A 19532-nucleotide genomic window follows, 5' to 3' on the forward strand; every position below is an offset into this window, starting at 1 on the left:
TGTGTTCTCCCGGGGAAGCAGCGTCTCATGCCCATCTCTGGGGTCCATGCTGATAGCCGCAGCTTGCGCCCATCTCTGGAGCTCGTTTAGGTGGTGCTCTGAATCCCCCTCTCCTCAGCACTCCGAAACAATGGTCTCTTGGCTCTTCGGCAGTTCCAGACTCTTTCCCGGACTCCCGCCCGGCCCGCCGTGGGCCAACCCCAGTCCTCTCCCTGGGATCCCACCGAAGCCCGAGCCTCAGCTCGTAGCCCCCGCCCGCCCTGGCGGGTGAGCAGACAAGCCTCTCGGGCTGGTGAGTGCCGGTCGGCACCGATCCTCTGTGCGGGAATCTCTCCGCTTTGCCCTCCGCACCCCTGTTGCTGCGCTCTCCTCCTCGGCTCCGAAGCTCCCCCCTCTGCCACCCGCCGTCTCCGCCTGCGAAGGTGCTTCCTAGTGTGTGGAAACCTTTCCTCCTTCACGGCTCCCTCCCACTGGTGCAGGTCCCGTCCCTATCCTTTTGTCTCTGTTTCTTCTTTTTTGTTTTGCCCTACCCAGATACGTGGGGTGTTTCTTGCCTTTTGCGAAGCCTGAGGTCTTCTGCCACCGTTCAGTAGGTGTTCTGTAGGGGTTGTTCCACGTGTAGATGTATTTCTGATGTATTTGTGGGGAGGAAGGTGACCTCCACGTGTTACTCCTCTCCCATCTTGAAGGTCTGCCTCCCTAGAGAATTTGTAATTTTATTTACTGTGTTGTTCATCGTTGTTTGCTCTTTAGTTCTTCTAGTCCTTGTTAAACATTTCTTGTATTTTCTCCACTCTATTTCCAAGATTTTGGATTATCTTTACTATCATTACTCTGCATTCTTTTTCAGGTAAACTGCCTATTTCCTCTTCATTTGTTTGGTCTGGTGGGTTTTTACCTTGCTCCTTCATCTGCTGCATATTTCTCTGTCTTTTCATTTTGCTTAACTTACCGGTTTTGGGGTCTCCTTTTTGCAGGCTGCAGGTTCATAGTTCCCGTTGTTTTTGGTGTCTTCCCCCAGTAGGTAAGGTTGGTTCAGTGGCTTGTGTAGGCTTCCTGGTGGAGGGGACTGGTGCCTGTGTTCTGGTGGGTGGGGCTGTATCTTGTCTTTCTGGTGGGCAGGGCAGCATCCAATGGTGTGTTTTGGGGTGTCTGTGACCTTATGATTTTAGGCAGCCTCTCTGTTAATGGGTGGGGTTGTGTTCCTGTCTTGATAGTTGTTAGGCATGGGGCATCCAGCACTGGACCTTGCCAGACGTTGGGTGGAGCTGGGTCTTAACCTTGAGACCGAGATCTCTGGGAGAGCTCTCGCCAACTGATATTACATGGAGCTGGGAGGTCTCTGGTGGTCCAATGTCCTGAACTCGGCTCTCCCACCTCAGAAGCTCAGGCCTAACACAAGGCTGGGACACTAAGACCCTGTCAGACACATGGCCAGGTCCATGGGGATTTTCTTGCCTTTTGGGAAGTCTGAGGTCTTCTGCCAGCGTTCAGTAGGTATTCTATAGGAGTTGTTCCACACGTAGATGTATTTTTGATATATTTGTGGGGAGGAAGGTGATCTCCATGTCTTACTCCTCTGCCCTCTTGAAGGTCCCCCTCCTCCTCTTTCCCAGCCTCCAAGCCCCAAAGAGGGAGGAAGAAGACGTTTCCAGTCGTAGGGAAGGGATTCTGGCTCAGTCTTCTCGAGCCAGAGTTGGCCAGTTGGGGCACCATCCAGCGGGGCCCTGGCCCTTTTCCAGACATACTGTTTCAACTGCAGACCTCTGAGGACTTTACACAGTGGAGGATTGTCAGGTCCTTGGTGACAGTGGGTTGGGTTTGAGGAAGGTCTATTCCCCACGTGTTCCTCCTTCATGAACCTAGACCCGGGTTTTAATTCCGTTCACAACGTTTTGGTGTTGCAGTCTATATTTAAGCTGCTCATGCTCAATCAAGCAAGATGCAATTAGCAGGCCCTCAAAGATGAATTGTTAGAATTGAAATAGGAAAATTTAACTGGTGAACCCTGCAAATGACCTTCTCAGAAAGTGTACGATACATCACGTCAGCCTTGCTGAAGTCACCTTCAGCTCAGTGTCCCTGAGAGCTCTCTCTGCTCTCTTCTTGGTTTGGTGGCTCAGTTTTCTGACTCTCTGCTGCTTCTCGTCTCTCTCTGAGAAATTAAAGGACATCCAGGAATGTTTTGCTTCCCTAGAAACATAGCCTGGAACTGTGAAGTGCTGGAGGCTAAAACTTCTTGTCATCATAGGTTCTAAGTTGGACTTTTCATTTGCTGTATTTTGAAAACTGAAGCTTTAAAATCAATTCATGATAATTGCCTACTGTTGATGTGGCAACTTAGAGCTGGGCTGATTGGGGTCACTGGGGTATATTCTTTTCCAGTTGACTGAGAGCCCTAAACAGATGTTAAAAATTTCTCAGGAATGCATGATAGATGCTGGGACACAGAAATGTACCATCCCCGTCCCCTGCCCCCCTGAGGATTAAAGTCCTAGTGTCTGTGGGAGGGAGGGCAGCTGAGGAGCAGGGGAACAGTATGGCATGGAAAGGTTGCGATATTTCTCTTTTTTCTTGTTTGGACTTCTTGTTGCTGAACAATCCATCTTTCTTCTTACTCTCTTTATTTTGTTGACTGATCTACCTTCACCCCCTGCTACTTTTGCTGTGCCAGGATAGCGCCTGACTTACTGCTTCCTTTCCCTCCTTCCTTTCCACTCTTTCACATCTCAGTGGTACCAATCACTGTGCTCATTGACGGTGACAACAGAAGGGAGCAAACTCAAAAGCTGCCTATGCTCGGAAAAGCCCCAGTGTTTGCCACCTAACCTGTGTGCAAGAAGGCACACTTGCAAAAGCGGTGACTTTTCTTTGTGTCTGCTTTTCCATAAGTAGAGAGGGATTTGGTCAAGTAGAACACAAACACAGTCTTTATGTGCTGATCAAGTAGCATTTGGCTAGTACTTCATGATCTCAGTGCTGGCAGCCACCTGAGAGGCAGATGGGTGAGTCTCACAATAGGAGAAAGGGAGGCTCAGACATTAAGACTTGCTGCTTTGGGTAAAGAAGCTAAGGGGGGCGGTGGGTGATCACTACCTCTGAATATAGAGCAACTCTTCCTGGACTCAATCTCAGAATAAGTAAACAAGACCCTGACATCTGTATCCTCAAATGCTGGTTCAATTCCAACATGGCCTGGTTAGAAAAATCCACAGGAACTTCTTTGTTCTTACAGATTTGCAAGGTATGATCTGGTATTTGATCTAGAGAACCTCAGAGGGTTGAAATGTGAAGATATGCAGCTACCTTAGATCTATATTAATTGGATCTAGAATGGAATGCATGTCCAGACCCACACATATACACACTCTCTCTCACCTCAGATGATACCCCTAAGATGCTTGGTAACACCTGAGGCTGCAGGTGTAGGAGTGGCCCTGGGCTTGTGCGTATCAGTTGTAGTGGCTGTTTCTTCAATGGAACAACCCGTTCTTCCAGGATGCCCAGGAGAGGGGCTTTCGCCTGAAGGTATTTTCAGGAAAGTCCCCTCACAAGCTGACTCTGGCACTGGTCGGCCCAAACTCAGCCAGGCAGCCATGGGGATAAATTAGTGTGGCACTGCCACCTAGTGACGGTCTGCCCGCTGCTGTTCCTAGAAGGGAAGTAAATAGCTCTGCGGGCTGTCACGCTGATGGAAAATCATGGATGGTTGCGGGTAGGGGGGCTTCTAAAACCACAGCCCGCCAGGCCAGTGTAGACATGCTCTCTCTGCTATTAGTAGAGCCTGGCGTGTGTCAGACACGAATTGTACTAAGTGATTTTGGTAAGGGAATGCTTGAAAAATTGACTTTCTTGTAAGGAAATCTTGGGCCTGACCAAGTGTGTCTCCAGGTCTGTCTCCTGGCTTCCACCTTCCCCTTAGAGGAGCAGTGTGTGGAGGATGCTTGGCACATAGCAGGAGTGGAAGGAATGGACCTCGCTCCAGAAAAATTAAAATAACTATTGGTTGGGAAGTTAGTAAAGAAACAAAGAAGGAAGAGAACCTTGGTGTAAATGCAAGCCGTGGTTATAACATTGCTCTGGAACTTGGTATTTTTTTGATAGCCTGGGGAGTAGCCAGGGCTTAAGAATATAATTTGTGCCAAATTCCATGGTTTTCTAGTTTCTCTGCTCTCCAGATGTGTTGGAATGAAGATAGCTCCAGATTTTCTGATGGCTGTTGCACAGTGCCAGCTGCCCTGAAACTCTGGACCACTGGTTCTCACTGGGGGTAGTTTTATTCCCTGGAGCCATTCCAGAGAAGGGGTTTTTTGCTGTCAACCAGTGGGGCCAGGGATGCTCTGTATTCTGTTTGTATGGGACATTCCCACCCAACAAAGAACTGTGCTGTATCCCATTTGACCTTAGACTCACCTGGTAGACATTCTGTATACTAAAAACCTATTTATAATCTTCTTAGTTTAGACCTAAATCCATTTAAAATATAAACATAAAATATTTTTGCTCAATTGTAACATACGCTTGATTTTTAAATAATGTTATTAGTGTGTAAATTGAGGGAAAATTGTCATTTGTTTTATTTGGAATTTGACCAAAAGTTTTTCACATTTTAGAAAATCACATTAGGTATGACCATGCCCCTGTGGCATTTGAATTCAGAACCATACACTTTCATCAGACTGAACTGTATTCAAGTGCTTTTACATATAGGTGCAAACAACTGACTGCTTCTTAAATCTTCTAGGTTAGCCTTGCCCGAGCATTTAGATATTGAAATACATGATTTATTATAAATTACTTCTCTCATTTTTCTATATTACATTTAGGATATTATATTGATTTTTGTTTTATAAATCATGTGTATAGATAAGTTGTATTATTTGAATTATATTTCAAGATCTTAAGCAAGAGCATCTTAAGGTGCACTAGGATTGAGAACTGCTGCTTACATAGAGTTCTGCATTCAGGAAATCTCTCATGATGGACACTTATGCCCTGGGCTCTTCCTCCATCTTCGTTTTTAGGAACCAGACTTAATCTCCATGGCTCTCTGACCTTAAAGTCCTTTCCTAGAGCTGGGCATATTTCACTAACCCCCTTTATCAAAGAGAGCCTGAATGCTGATAAGTCTTTTCAGGTCTGTTTAGCTTATGTTGATGTGATACCATTGTGTTCCTATAGGTCTTTAACATAGATAATCGTCAAATAATTATATAAGTATGCGATCTAAGACTGTTAGCTTATTGACAGATGTCATTTCTGAACTCACTTATTCTAACAGAAATGAAAATGCATAAATGAATAATAGAGAGTCAGACAATAAAACATTTTGTCATCTTTTCAGGGAAACATAATTTCCCTGAAATGTAATTCTTCAAATTTGAAAATCCATATATGTTCTGTTACACACTCTTTTCCTTTAGGGACTTTGAGCTGTATTTCATAGGAAGCTTATGCCCTTAGACAGACAGACAGACAGACAGACACACACACACACACACACACACACACACACACACACACACAGGCACGGAGGAAAGAGAAAGGGAGAGGAAGGAAGAGGGAAAGTGGAAGTGTGGGGGAAAGGAGAGAGGAAGAGAGAGAAGTGTGTAGTTTTTTGACTTTTCTAAATTAACAGAAGAGAAGAAAAAATTCCAAACGTGCAAGGTTAAAGTAGCAAAATAAATTCAAAGTAGAAAACTCATTTTGGTGTTTTAGAGTTAAAGAATTAGGCAGTTAATAAAAATTGAGTCTGGCTTATGTCCAAATGAGTTAGGTTTTATAGGTAACATTACACAGCCTGTCTCTGCTGCTTTTCTCTGGATACTTGTTGGTATCGAAGGAAGTCTATATGGGGATCCCCAAGGTCCTAAAGTCATGTCTTTGTTTTCATAACTCAGCGATAGGGAAAAAAGTAGGAGTATGAAGAAGGGATTAGGAGAAAGTCACACAGATTGGGGCAATTCAAATTGTCTGAGCTGAAGGGATTTCTGTAAATTGTTTGAGTAGTTTTATACATATAATTAAAGTGTTTTCACTTTAGAGCACCCTTACTCAAGAGAGGTTTTTAGTAAAGGGTTTGGACCTACAAAATTTTACAATTTTTTTTTAGTTTAAAACTATAATTTTAGTTGTCAGTGTTATATTGGACACTCATGTGATTACTTCTAATCTGTTATATACATTTTTTTCTTGATCTACCTTTGCCACTCATATTCATATTTATTACAACTTGTATATTACCTTATTATTTCTTGCAAGCAGTTTTCCCCCTTTCTGCATTTTAGGTTTCTCATGAATGCTTACTATTTTTTATCCATCTGCATGTTCCCAGTGCCTCCTGTTATACATATAGAAGCTCAACATGTTACTGAATGAGAACTTCTGAAATAAAGCTAATAGTTAGTTCTCAGCTTTGACAACTCATACAAATTACCAGAGGAGCTTTAAAAAAAAAAACTCTGTCATGGCCCCACCCCCAGAGTTTTGGCTTCATTGATTGAGGATGGGGCTTTTGCATAGGTAATTGTCAGTGCTTCCCAGGTGATTCTAATATGCAGCTACAGGTGCGCCCCTTTGATATGGATCAGTGGCAAATGATACATGTCAGCCCCCCTTTCTGAGCCATTTGGCACTCAGCACTTTTCTCCTTTGAACCTAAATATGTCCCTTCATTGGACTTCTTTGTATATGTTTTAATTAATTGGATCACTTATTTTATTTGCTTTTGCTTTAGGTGAAAACTCCATGCACATATTTGGACCTCGGAGAGAGATAATTTATCATCCTTCTCTGAGTCTTCAATTGGCAGACAGCAAAATATCAGCTTCATTACTGATGTGAAGCAGATCTGGATACCACCACTTGACCTATATCCCAGTGGGCTGCCTGGTGTTCTGATGATTCACCACTGAGTTAGATGGAGTCATAGCTGAACCTTTATACCCTGTATTGGATCACCCCTGGCCTGGGAAGCTTACCATATAGAGAACCAAATACACCTGCTCTGCAGGCAGGCAGAGCAGAGAGAGGGCTGGAACTACTCCTGTTCAGTTCCTTCTCCCAGATTCTCCATCCTTCCCCTCTACAAATCTGGGAGAAATAGATTGCCTCCACCTTCCTCTCCCCCCCCCCCCCCCCCCCCCCCCCCTACAATTAAATAATGTTAGAGGCAACCATTTTTAGTATTTATTTTTTTTAATTTTATTGAAATATAGTTGATTTATTTACCATGTGTTGATTTCTGCTGTACAGCAGAGCGACTCAGTTATACATATATATACTTTTTCATATTCTTTTCTTTTATGGTTTATCACAGGATATTGAAATCATTCCCTGTGCTATACAGTAGGACCTTGTTGTTTATCCGTCCTATACATAATAGTGTGCATCTGATGATTCCAAACTTGTAGTCCTTCCCTCTCCCACCCTCTCCCCCTTGGCAACCACAAGTCTGTTCTCTATATCTGTGAGTCTGTTTCTGTTTCGTAGATAATGTGCATTTGGGTCGTGTTTTAGATTCCACATACAAGTGCTATCAGATGGTATTTGTCTTTTTCTTTCTGACTTACTTCGCTTAGTGTGATAATCTCTAAGTCCATCCATGGTGCTGCAAATGGCATTATTTCATTCTTTTTTATGGCTGAGTGATAGTCCATTGTACCTGTATGTATATGTATGTATATATATGCCACGTCTTCTTTATCCATTCGTCTGTCAACGGACATTTAGGTTGTTTTCATGTCTTGCCTATTGTAAATAGAGCTGCTATGACCATAGGGGTGCATGTATCTTTTTGAATTATAGCTTTAGAAAATTATAGCTTTTATATAGTCTGGGTATATGCTCAGGAGCGGGATTGCTGGATTATATGGCAACTCTATCTTTAGTTTTTTGAGGAACCTCCATAATGTTTTCCATAATGGCTGCACCAGTTTACATTCCCAACAACAGTGTAGGAGGGTTCCCTTTTCTCCACACCCTCTCCAACATTTATTATTTGTAGATTTTTTAAATGATGGCCATTCTGACCGGTGTGAGGTGGTGCCTCATTGTAGTTTTGATTTGCATTTCTCTAATAATTAGTGATGGTGAGCATCTTTTCATGTGCCTCTCAGCCATCTGTATGTCTTCTTTAGAGAAATGTCTGGTTAGGTCTTCTGCCCATTTTTGGATTGGGTTGTTTTTTTGTTATTGAGTTGTATGTGCTGTTTGTATAGTTTGGAAATTAAGCCCTTATCAGTTGCATCATTTGCAAATATTTTCTCCCAGTCTATAGGTTGTCTTTTCATTTTGTTTATGGTTTCCTTTTTGGTACAGAAGCTTGTAAGTTTGATTAGGTCCCATTTGTTTATTTTTGCTTTTATTTCTATTGCCTTGGGAGACTGACATAAGAAAACATTGGTACAATTTATGTCAGAGAATGTTTTGCCTATGTTCTCTTCTAGGAGTTTAATCATGTCATGTCCTATATTTAAGTCTTTAAGCCATTTTGAGTTTATTTTTGTGTATGGTGTGAGGGTGTGTTCTGACTTCATTGATTTACATGTAGCTGTCACACTTTTCCAACACCATTTGCTGACAATACTGTCTTTTCTGTATTGTATATTCTTGCCTCCTTTGTTGAAGATTAATTGTTCATAGGTGTGTGTTTATTTCTGAGCTCTCTGTTCTGTTCCATTGACCCATACGTCTGTTATTGCGAGGCAACCATTTTTAATGTTTATCTGTGATCTATTTTTCCCCTTTGAAACTTTCAAAGATCATCTCTCTATTCCTAGTAATTAAAAATTTACGATGATCACCCTCAGCACAGGTCTTTCATTATTCTGTGCAAATACTAAGTAGAACTTTCCTTTAGAGATGCCTGCCTTCCAGTTTTCCTGGAAAACTAAAGAAATAAAAAAAAATTATCATTTCTTTCCTTCCACTTCTATGTTCTCCTTTTGAAGTTAGTTGTTAGACACTCTGTGTTCTCTGAGAATATATCTTCTTTGTTCTCCCTTTTGCTTTCTCTTTTTGTCTTTTTGTTCTACTTTCTGGGAGATTTCTACCAATTTATATTCTAATTGTATTGCAATTATTTTTTTTCATTATAATTTTAAGTTTTTTAAAAGTCCCTCTTTTTTATTCTTTAATTGCACTTCTTTGTAGCATCCTGTTCCTTTTTATGGATGTTATATTTTCCTTTAGTTCTTCCATGATATAACTTAGAAAGTTCAGGAGTCCCACACCCCATCACTCTCCATTGTCTGGAGATTATTCTGTTTCCTCCCTTTTCCCTTCTTTCTTTTCTTTCCCCTCCCATTTTTGTCAGTATCTTTTTTTATAGAAAGTATACTTCCAATGTGTGCTGATCATTTGCTAGTCTTTCACGTTCAAGAGTGGGAATTGGAAACTTTGTATGGAGAGAGGAGCTTAGTGTCTGGTGAAATTCACTATGGGTGGATAAGTGGAAAGCTGCATTTTTCATTAGAAAATCCTTGCTGTTAGTAATGAATGTCTTTTCACTGAAACTATTCTGTTTCTCCAGAGAGAAATATATTCTTTCTCTGTTTTAGTAAGTTCTAATATAGGGTCAAGAACAGGGAGTGAAGAAAGTAAACTGGGAATGTTGTTGTTCAGCTTGGAAACTTGAATTTAATTACCACATTTTCAGCCTCAAACATCTTTCCTGACCTTAGCTGGGGCCTGGATCAAAATCTCCAGTGTTTCCTCAGTGAACAAACCTCTATCTCCTGTTAGTTGTCTAGCAATACCAGGCAGGGGCAAGCACCTGGGCATCTATTATGCCATATACTTAGACATCATAATTTCTCCTGTTTTCACCTTTGGACTTTACCCACTCATTGCATGACATCTGGTTTCTCCAAGTTATGAACCTTCCATGGGTTCTATAATAATCTATGCCTTTTAATGTTGGGTATTTAGGCCATTTATATTTAATATAGTTACAGATACGCTTGGGTAAATCTGTCTTCTGGCTACTTGTTTTCTGTTTGTCCCATCTAGTCTCTGTTCCTTTTTTCCATTTCTGCCTCCTTTTGGATTGCTTATCTTCTTTTATTCTATCTTATATCCTTTATTAGATGATCACTTATTACTCTCTGATGTATTATTTTAATGATTCTTTTAGGAGTTATAGCATACCTATACACTTAGGTATACTATAACTAAATTGTCACAGTTTTATCTTCCCCTGACATTGTATCACTTACTACAGTCTAGTCTACCTTCAAGTGATAATGTACCACTTTATATATAGTATTTTCACTTCTCCAACCTTGCAGTTTTACTTGTGCATATCGATCAGTAAGTACTTGGATGAATAATCAAGGAGACCTTTCTACAGATCTCTGGATCTCTCTCTGTGCAGATGTTTCCTGTCTGGTTTTTTGCCCTATAAGCTCATGGCCTCCCTGTATTCCCAGCTCTGTCCTCAATTTGGGGAGACCTCTGGGCTCTGCTGATTTCCATACCTGAGCTACATTCTGGAATCTTTCTTGAGGCATTAAGCTGGGGCAATTTTATGACTCGCTTTGGCTGTTTACCATCTCTCAGGGATCACTGTTCTTTGTTTCTAGATTATCTATGTCTTGTTCACTATTGTTTCAAATATTTGTCTGGTTTTGTAGTTGTTTCAAGAAGCAGCATGAATTCAGTCCTTTGTTGTTCCATCTTGGCTGGAAGCAGAATTCCCCATGCCCTTTTGTTTGTATAAAAATGTGTTATTTTTCATTCTCTGATTTCTCTTTTCCTTTTGTTTTTCTATTTTTGTTATTTTGGGTTTATACCTTTTTTAACTTGCCTTACTATCATTTTAGCGATATTTCAGGAGAGAATGGTGGATTCAGGAGAGAGAATTGATGATAGATTGATCACATGCATGTGAATCTCCATTATACTTTTCACTATATAACTGAGGCTGACATTTGAGATCAGAGCTGAAAATTTAGGTATTTTTGCTATTCATAGTATTAATAGTATGTTTAATGGAAAAGGATTAATAAACATAGTTTGTCAGCTGTAAGCTTCCATTGTTGAATATTTTTTACATGTGTAAAAATAACTTATAAGTTGCCTACAGATCTTGGAACATAACATGACAAACCTGATTCATATTGATTGATGGGAAAGACTCATTTCTATCCCTTTTTTGTACTTCTATATTTGTGATCCTGAAGGCCTAACATGTGGCCAAGGACAAGTCAGTTTGAGAAAAAATGTTTCATATTGTCATATTAATTAATTCAATAAACACCAATTCCCTGCTCTATTCTTCTAAGTGAAGATAAAACAATGAGTAAGGCATAATCTTTGTCCTCAGATTCTTTATAATTTAGATTCTCAGGGCATATTTGATAAGCAAAGTATACATTATATGTGTTATGACCCATGTTGACATTCACTGATGGCATGAGAGATATCTATAAGAGGCTCCCAGGATACAGAGAAAGGACGTATGGTCCAGCCTAGAGTACCATGCTAAACATGCTATGTGGAGTCTGGAAAAGGGGAGTTATGAGCAGATTCTCAAAGTACAAATCAGGGCTAGGAAGGTGGGGGAGGGTGTTTTTAGTCAGAAGGAAATATACCTGTAGAGAAAGAGCTGGGGAAGAGGATGGCATAACTGCCAGCTATTACTATGACCATAGCTCCTGTTACTTGTGGAATGGTGCTGTGAGAGAGGCAGGAGTGATGGGCAGAGGCTGCTTCATTGAGTGGGAAGAATTCAGTAATGCTTTTGGAAAGATCACCCTTGTGAATTTAAACAAATATTATGGAAAGCTGCCATATTTGTGATTTAAGAAACACAGTCGAGAATGAATGAAGAAGTGAATGGAAACTAAGAAAAGGAATGTTTTACTTCTTTTACAACATTAAAGCTGATCTTACAATCTTTAAGTCTAAAACATGCAATGCTGTAAAAGAGCAATAAGTCCTCTCCCTAAACGCTAAAGTTCTTTTTTTAAAAAGCTTGCGATCATTAGGCATTCCTTACACTGATTTTAATCTTCTTTAATATATTTTAATTAAACAAGCATTCATATTCATTAGAATTTGAAATTTGCCATGTGAGTCATTTCTTCAAGTCTTTCCCAGAATAGCTCCCCTTGTGGAGAAGGTCGGAATTGTCTGAGTAAGTTTGTGACGTGAACTTAAACTGTAAGAAACATTTTGAAAATTTTTAACCGTTTAAATTGTATATATTAATCGTTCTCAGTGGTGTGACCCTGGCATAAATTCAAAACCTGGAAGTGTTCTAAGTGAAAACGTCATCCTGTTGATAAGTCTAATATTTGTTTCTGAGTTGCCAAGAAAGAAACCTTTATTGTTCTAATAGTAGCTAATGTGGTTCCTAACTACCTGCCTCTTCTTGACTAGTCATGACTAAGTATGCCTGAATGTAACAAAAACATTAGTATGAAATGTTATTTTTTCCATTCTGAGCCATTTTTCAGGTAGGTTAATTATTTATTAAGCAAAAAAGATAATTTACCATTGAACCCCAAGCCCTTAAATACCAACTCCTAGAAAGATATTTGTTTCTAATTAGGCCCTTCAATACAGCTTTACAGTATCTGACCCAATATAACGTGCATAACATATAACAAATAATAACTGAATGATATAATGGCATAATACTTGAGAATGGTGAAGAGTTTAATGAGGATGGGAGCAATTTGTATTTAAATTGTATTTAAAACTTGTGTATTTATTAAATGTAGGTAACTAAAGAGTCAGTAAATGCTTTTTATTGTAATTTTCAAAGTCATTTACTGCTCTAAACTTTGAAAACCAAATCAGAGTGCTTCAGGAAGAACAGATGAGAAAGACTTTCACACCCTTGCCAAAGTTGAGAAGATTTACCTGTGGGCACCAGCAGTGAAGTTGCCCCTTTAAAGACCTTTGTTTACAGTATGAAATCTCAAACTCCTCTTTGTAGTTGCTCTACCAAAGGAACACCATGTGCCTAGAGATGTGTTCTGGTCACTAGTGATGTAGCAATAACTTGAGGTTATCACTCAGACGTCACATTTTCTAAGTGGGTAGTGATTGAGGATACTTCGTTGATATAGAAAGGGTGAAGAGTATAGCTTTTTCAGCCAGAAAGGTTGTCTATGTCTTAAAACATCAATGTAAAATGAGAAAATGCAAGTCAAGTGTTGAACACATAGTGAGGGCTCAACAAATATTTCATATGCACCAGGGAATTAGGGCCATTGGCTCTTATACGTATCAAATCTTTGTGTAAATCATGATTTGTTAAGAAGAAACTTTGTCTCACAATTAAAGATTGAATAGGCCATGAAGCTTTTGCCTCCCCTCTCTCACGTAGCCCACACCCACACCAGCGTAATGTATTCCCTGTTTCAGGCAACTACTTGATGAGGACTATTCATAGAAAGCCCCAATATCATGAGTGGGTTATTAATCCAAAGCTTACTTCTAAGGGTCTTGTTCGAAATAAAAACCACATGGCCCCATGGAAGCCTCATCACACAGGCATAGCAGGCTCCCCGAGCAGTCCACAGAGCCCGGTAGCTCATGCTGTAGCCGAACTACAGCATGGATCGCATCACCCTAATCCTATGTGCATGTTATTTAACAGAGTTTCTCAGAGGAAATGCACTCATCTGGCTTCCTTAAAAGCTAGGAATTGATCTTTTTTTAAAATTATAGTTGATTTACAATGTTGTGTTAGTTTCAGGTGTACAGCGAAGTGATTCAGATAGATATATATTCTTTTCAGATATATATATATATATATATATATATATATAATACATATATAGATTCTTTTTCACATTCTTTTCCATTATAAGTTATTACAAGATATTGAATATAGTTCCCTGTACTATACAATAGGTCCTTGTTTATTTATTTTATGTATATTAGTGTATATCTGTTAATCCCAAACTCTTAATTTACCCCTCCCCTTTGTTGACCATAAATTTTTTATCTATGTCTGTTTTTTTTGTAAATAAGTTCATTTGTATCATTTTCTTAGATTCCACATATAAGTGATATCAGATGGTATTTGTCTTCCTCTGTCTGACTTACTTCACTTAGTATGAGAATCTCTAGGTCTATCCATGTTGCTGCAAATGGCATTATTTCATTCTTTTTTTAAGGCTGAGTAATATGAGTACATCTTGACCTTCCTTTTGGCAATGATAGCCTCTCCACCCGGCCATCCTGGGAAGAGGGGACTCTGCATCTAAGTCATAGTGGCAGTTCCCTGGGGTAGAATGGTGGAGGTTGCTGCCCTCCCACCACCAGAGAATCACAGGATGCCCCTCAGCAGGGCTGGCTGCCTGTGTGCGTGCCCTTCCATTTTCTTTTTGAAGATACGGTGATGCCGTCACTCTTCCTTGCTCTGGGGTTCCACTAACTCCAGGCATAGGTTTCTCTTTCCCCAGAACAAAGTAGCAATAAATACCATTTCTTAGTTCTCTCTTCTTTGTTAGAAAACAAAGGTACCAAAGTGTTAAGCATAGGCCTTTCTGTATCCAAAGATTTCCCTAGAACAAAGTAGCAAAAAATACCATTTCTTAGTTCTCTCTTCTTTGTTAGAAAACAAAGGTACCAAAGTGTTAAGCATAGGCCTTTCTGTATCCAAAGACAGAGGCAAGATCCACAGCCTCCCCTTCAGAGGTATGATACTGCAGAGGAACGCTTATACTCTATAAACTTCCTGCACTTTGGGTTATAGATGCAGAAGCTTTGGAATGATCTGAAGAACAGAAAAAAAAAAAAAGAGAGAGAGAATACACTGGCCCAATGTAGGTTGTATATGGGATGAATCCTGGGGCTCGGGTCATGGGGCAGCCTCCTTGCCTCCACAGCTCTGGCTACACAGACATATTGTCGAGCTGAAAGGCAGGACTGAGTGAGTGCAAGCTAGGGGATTATCAGCATGCTTTGGAGAGCAAGAAATAAGGAAAGGAAGGCCATCCCCAGTGGTATCTGAGAACTGGGAAGAAAGGGTGGTCCTGACAAAAGTTGGATGAAGAGCAAGGAATGTCTCTAGTGACCAGAGAGAGTCTGGGGTGTGACTGCCATGGAGGAGGGCTACTCTGCCCCATGACTACACAGAGCATGTATCCAGGGCAAGTTTCTCTAAAGTAACAACTTGCATGGCCTCACAGTTGTATGCATGGTGGATAATAGTGCCCCACGATGGGCCAGGGTTACTGTTGAACACTGATAATTCAAGCAAAATTTTATATCTGTTTCTGATATAAAAATCCTTCTTCTCATTAGAAAAATGTGACACCTCATAGAATAATGAGGATAAACTGCATCCCTCTCCCTCTTTTTGACTATAAACTCTTTGTGTGTATCTGGTGAGGTAATAACTTATATTAAGCTCCAGTTCTGGGCATGGATTATGCAATCAAAGGTACATTTTCCATCTTCAAGGAATGGCTAGTACAGGACCTCAAGGTAGACAGTTACAATGTAGTCCTGTGATGGAGGAATATATGAGATACTGAGGGAGCCCCAGAAATGGGCTGGGAGGAGCGTAGATAGAAGAGGCTCCCACCTGAACTTATTTTGAAAGATGACTAGGAGTTGGCCCATTAAGAAATAAAGGTAGCAGAGGGAACACCGTGGCTCCTTTTGGTACAAAGGTGAGGAGGGAGATTGGGGCACTGCATATTGTTCCACAAGTTGGGCACATCAGTGGGCATCAAGGAAGGATGAGATGTGAGCAAGGCCAAAGCAGGATTCAAAGATAAATGTGCGTTAATCAACTTAAACCAGTGAGAAAAGCAATTTTCATATTTTACAGTTTCTCTTTCAGATTATTTTTAAAGTTGAGAAATTCTGATGTTTTTCAGATTGCTTAGGTAGAACTCCAATTTTATTTATAATAATGAGCTTTGAAAACCTCTAAATAGAGCATTTTATAGACGCTACTTAGTAAATTCACTGTATTGAATCAAACTGCCCTTGGAAGCCCTACTCTAGATTAATTATGAAGGACTGGCTTTGTTTGCTATTTTTCAGGTACCATGATCAACAGGATGTTACTAGCAACTTCCTTGGAGCAATGTGGTTGATATCAATAACTTTTCTCTCCATTGGTTATGGTGACATGGTACCTAACACATACTGTGGGAAAGGAGTCTGTTTGCTCACTGGAATTATGGTAAGTGTCTTTTCACTTTCTGTCTCTTTGATGAACACACAAGAAAGTACTTTAGACCATTCCATCCATGTGCATAAGTCACAGTACACTATTTCAATTTCCAGACATCAGGAAGGCAGCATAAATAAATCAGTTCTCTGTTCGGAGAGAACATCAACAGTTCTCTTCCTAATTCTCTTCATTGTGAAGCTCCATTGAGGACAGAGTGCTGCTAGAATGCTCTTTGTGGGCTATGTGCTAATTTGATGAGCAAATCTGATCTTAGAGCTTCAGCTTCACGGTCAGAAGTTCTTTGTTTAAGTCTGAGTTCTGCCATTTCCTATTAGCTATGTGAACCTGAGTGAAATCCTCTTCTCTGAAATGTACTTCTCTCATCTGTAAAATGTGGACCATAATAACTATCTTGCAATGTGTTGAACGGTTGAAGAATTACATTTTTTTCAATTATATAATTAGATAATATTTATCATTTTAACAAATACTTGCTGAGGGCCGATTATGGCGCTGGCCTAGCAACTGAGAATATAGCAGGAAAGGGATGAACTGTCTCTGTCCTGCCTTCATGGAGCTTACAGGGGAATGCCTACTTTTTAAAATAATTAACAAATGATTGTTATTTACATTTGTGAAAAGTATGTGAGGAAGTAAGATTTCTGATCAGATTCAGGGGGACTGAGGGAGAAGAATGGGCTCTACTAAGAGAAATAAATTCCTGGAAAGTTGACTTTTAAACTGAGGTGGGAAGGGTAGGTAGCCAGGCAAAGTGGGGGCAAGGAAGGGCATTCCAGGAAGAGGAAATAGTTTATTTGAAGAGAGTGAGGCAAGGAGGAGCTTGGTACATTGATGTAAGGCCACCAGGATGTAGAGAGTAAAGAGGAAAAGTGGCATGAGGCTGGGGGTGGGAGGCCAGATCTTGGGGATCTCTTGAGTGAGGTTTGCTGCCTGTGGTGATGTGTCACTCTTCTGGGACACCTAGCAGGCTCAGACATGTTCCTTGCCCCTTACACACTATGATGTGGCCAGGGCTGGTGTGTACCATTTGTTTTAGATGTCTGAAAATGAAAGGCTAGCAAATTGTCTAAAATTTATTATTATGTGGTGTGAACTTTGAAATGTCTAAGCCAGATGCACCACTTTTAGTGACCTAGGTTCTCTCCATTCCTCATCTTCTTTTTATCGTTGAATTACAGCAAAGAGCATTATCCTGATACTTGTTTGGTTCCTGCCTACAGAAGGATGTGAACTAGTACTGGAAGCTCCTTAGTCAGGAAAGTCCCAGAATGTCTGAAGTTAGGCATCTCTGCCCAAGGCCTTCATTGTGTCCACCCACAAGTTGGCAGGAGAGGAACAGGCTCCCCATGCGAGGGCCTTTGAATGGTAGCCAGGGCAGTGTGTACCCTTGTAGCAGCTGCCTAGGAAGATTGTTCCAAGAGTCAGAACTAGCTGGAAGGACTGAGTGCCCATGACATACATAGAGTGGGAACATTCTTCTCCCACTTAGTAGCACTGAATAGCTAGATGTGAAAATAAAACCTGGGGACTAATTTTAAGGTTACAGTAGTAACAAGATGACCATTCGTGGAAAATATAATTTGGGGTCATAATTTAACATTGTTTGCTTGTAAAAGAAAAGTACAGTTTTGTGAATTTTAGTGATTTTTTTTCACTAAAATTGGTATGGTCCTTTATGTTTACTCTTGGATCACTTCCTTTTTCCTCAAAAGATAGCATTTTATTATATAGTATAATGCTTTGGGAAATAAAATTTGCATGGATGTATTTTTGGAGGGCCCATAACAAGCCCACAAGGGACATGAATGATGCTATTTATAAACACAGAACTGGTAATTGCATAGTCTTTCCCCTTATGCTTCTTAGAAACAATTTCCTTGGTTTTGCTTTTTGGCAAGATACCTCCCTTTTATTCTTGAATCAGGTATGACTCAGGGCTTATGCAAACCTCTTCATTTGCCACGGATCAGAGCCAAGTTTGAGGTTAACCTTGCCTGGATCTTATAGTACTTTTATCTTTCCTTGATTTTTTTCTCTGTCCCTAATGTCTCAAGAACAGCTCCTGCAAAATCTCATCTGATGGCACACATTTTATATTTAGTTCATTGAACTACTTCCTTGCTTAGATGTCACTGGTGATCTTAGTTTATTTTTAGAAAATATTTTATAAGCCACTTTTAATCTATATGGACACAAAAATGTTATATGCAGTGAAATTTACAGTGACTTCACTGCTGTCCTCTAAGCTCATGGTGAAAACAGTCCCTCTGTCCTTAGGCTGAGGAGCTCCATTCCATCTCCCTCTTAAGGAACAGACATTTCTTAATTGACCTGATCAAAAATTGTTTACTTGCATATAGAGAAATTGAGTGCTCTTTGACTAGCCTAATTGAAATACTGTGTAGAGTTGCATTGTCTCTACCCATTGGCCAAATAAATTCCCACAGAGTCAGGCCACATAGCAGTCTCCTGGGGGTGAGCTTCTGGGAATTGGTTATATCCCATGTAAATTTCCTGGGGATGAAGAGCCTATGTATTGCAGTTACCTAGAAACTATTACAGAGAGTGGTTGGCAAATATAGTTTCCTAAGACATAAATTTTTTTCAGAGTCTATAGAAAAGGTTAGTTTCCTTTAGATGAACTGTGTTTCTCTTTTGTGAGACAATTTTTTTTTTTTTTTTTTTTTTGCTTTTGATATCAGGAAGTTTAAATACCAGTTTGTTACTTTGGGATTGTCTAAGCTAGATATCACTTTTTTTTTTAATTTCAGGCTTTTTGTTTCTTTCTTTCTCCTTTTTTTTTTTTTTCTTCCTTTTTCCAGCCTATTCTCCCCGGGACTTTTGCAATGCATGTTTAGGTAAAATACATATTGTCACATTTCTCATGAGTCATCTCTCTGGCCTTTAATAAATTGTGAAAAAGAAATGCAATTCACAATACTCCTGGGAGAGCACAGGGTCATCCCTGAATCATCTTGTGTATTGTCTCTGAAGTACTATGATTCTTTGTGTTCTTTTATATTTCAATTTTCTTGTTCTTGTGTTTAGGAAATTTTCATAGAATTTATACCTTTATGTGTTTTTTTTTTGACTTTGAAGTAAAATACAGTTGATCTGAATGCTAATACCTACAAAGCTTTCCTATTTCAAAAATGTAGACATAAAGAAATTAGCACTGCATTATTTCTGCATAAAGCTAATGAATTATTTCATAGGATCATCTTAGATGTTCACATTTCATTGGTAAAAACTCAAAATGTAATTTAAAATTTTTAAATAGCTTAATTTATGTCATGAGTTATATTTTTGGGAGCCAAGGACATTAAGATTTAGGACATTTCTGCCATGGTCTTGGCAGAAA

At 39.9% G+C, this 19532-nt stretch overlaps 1 protein-coding gene across 2 annotated transcripts in view; it reads left to right on the top strand.

Moving 5' to 3' along the window:
- KCNN2 (potassium calcium-activated channel subfamily N member 2) overlaps positions 1-19532 on the top strand; it is a 186650-nt gene that overhangs the window by 124620 nt on the left and 42498 nt on the right. For both annotated transcript variants that reach the window (XM_007451206.1, XM_007451207.1), the window contains one exon: positions 16018-16159. In XM_007451206.1, the coding sequence (XP_007451268.1) occupies positions 16018-16159 (142 nt within the window). The remainder of the gene's footprint in view (positions 1-16017; positions 16160-19532) is intronic.

This window comes from Lipotes vexillifer, unplaced genomic scaffold, assembly GCF_000442215.2.
Source record: "Lipotes vexillifer unplaced genomic scaffold, Lipotes_vexillifer_v1.1 scaffold91, whole genome shotgun sequence".
NCBI lineage: Eukaryota > Metazoa > Chordata > Mammalia > Artiodactyla > Lipotidae > Lipotes > Lipotes vexillifer.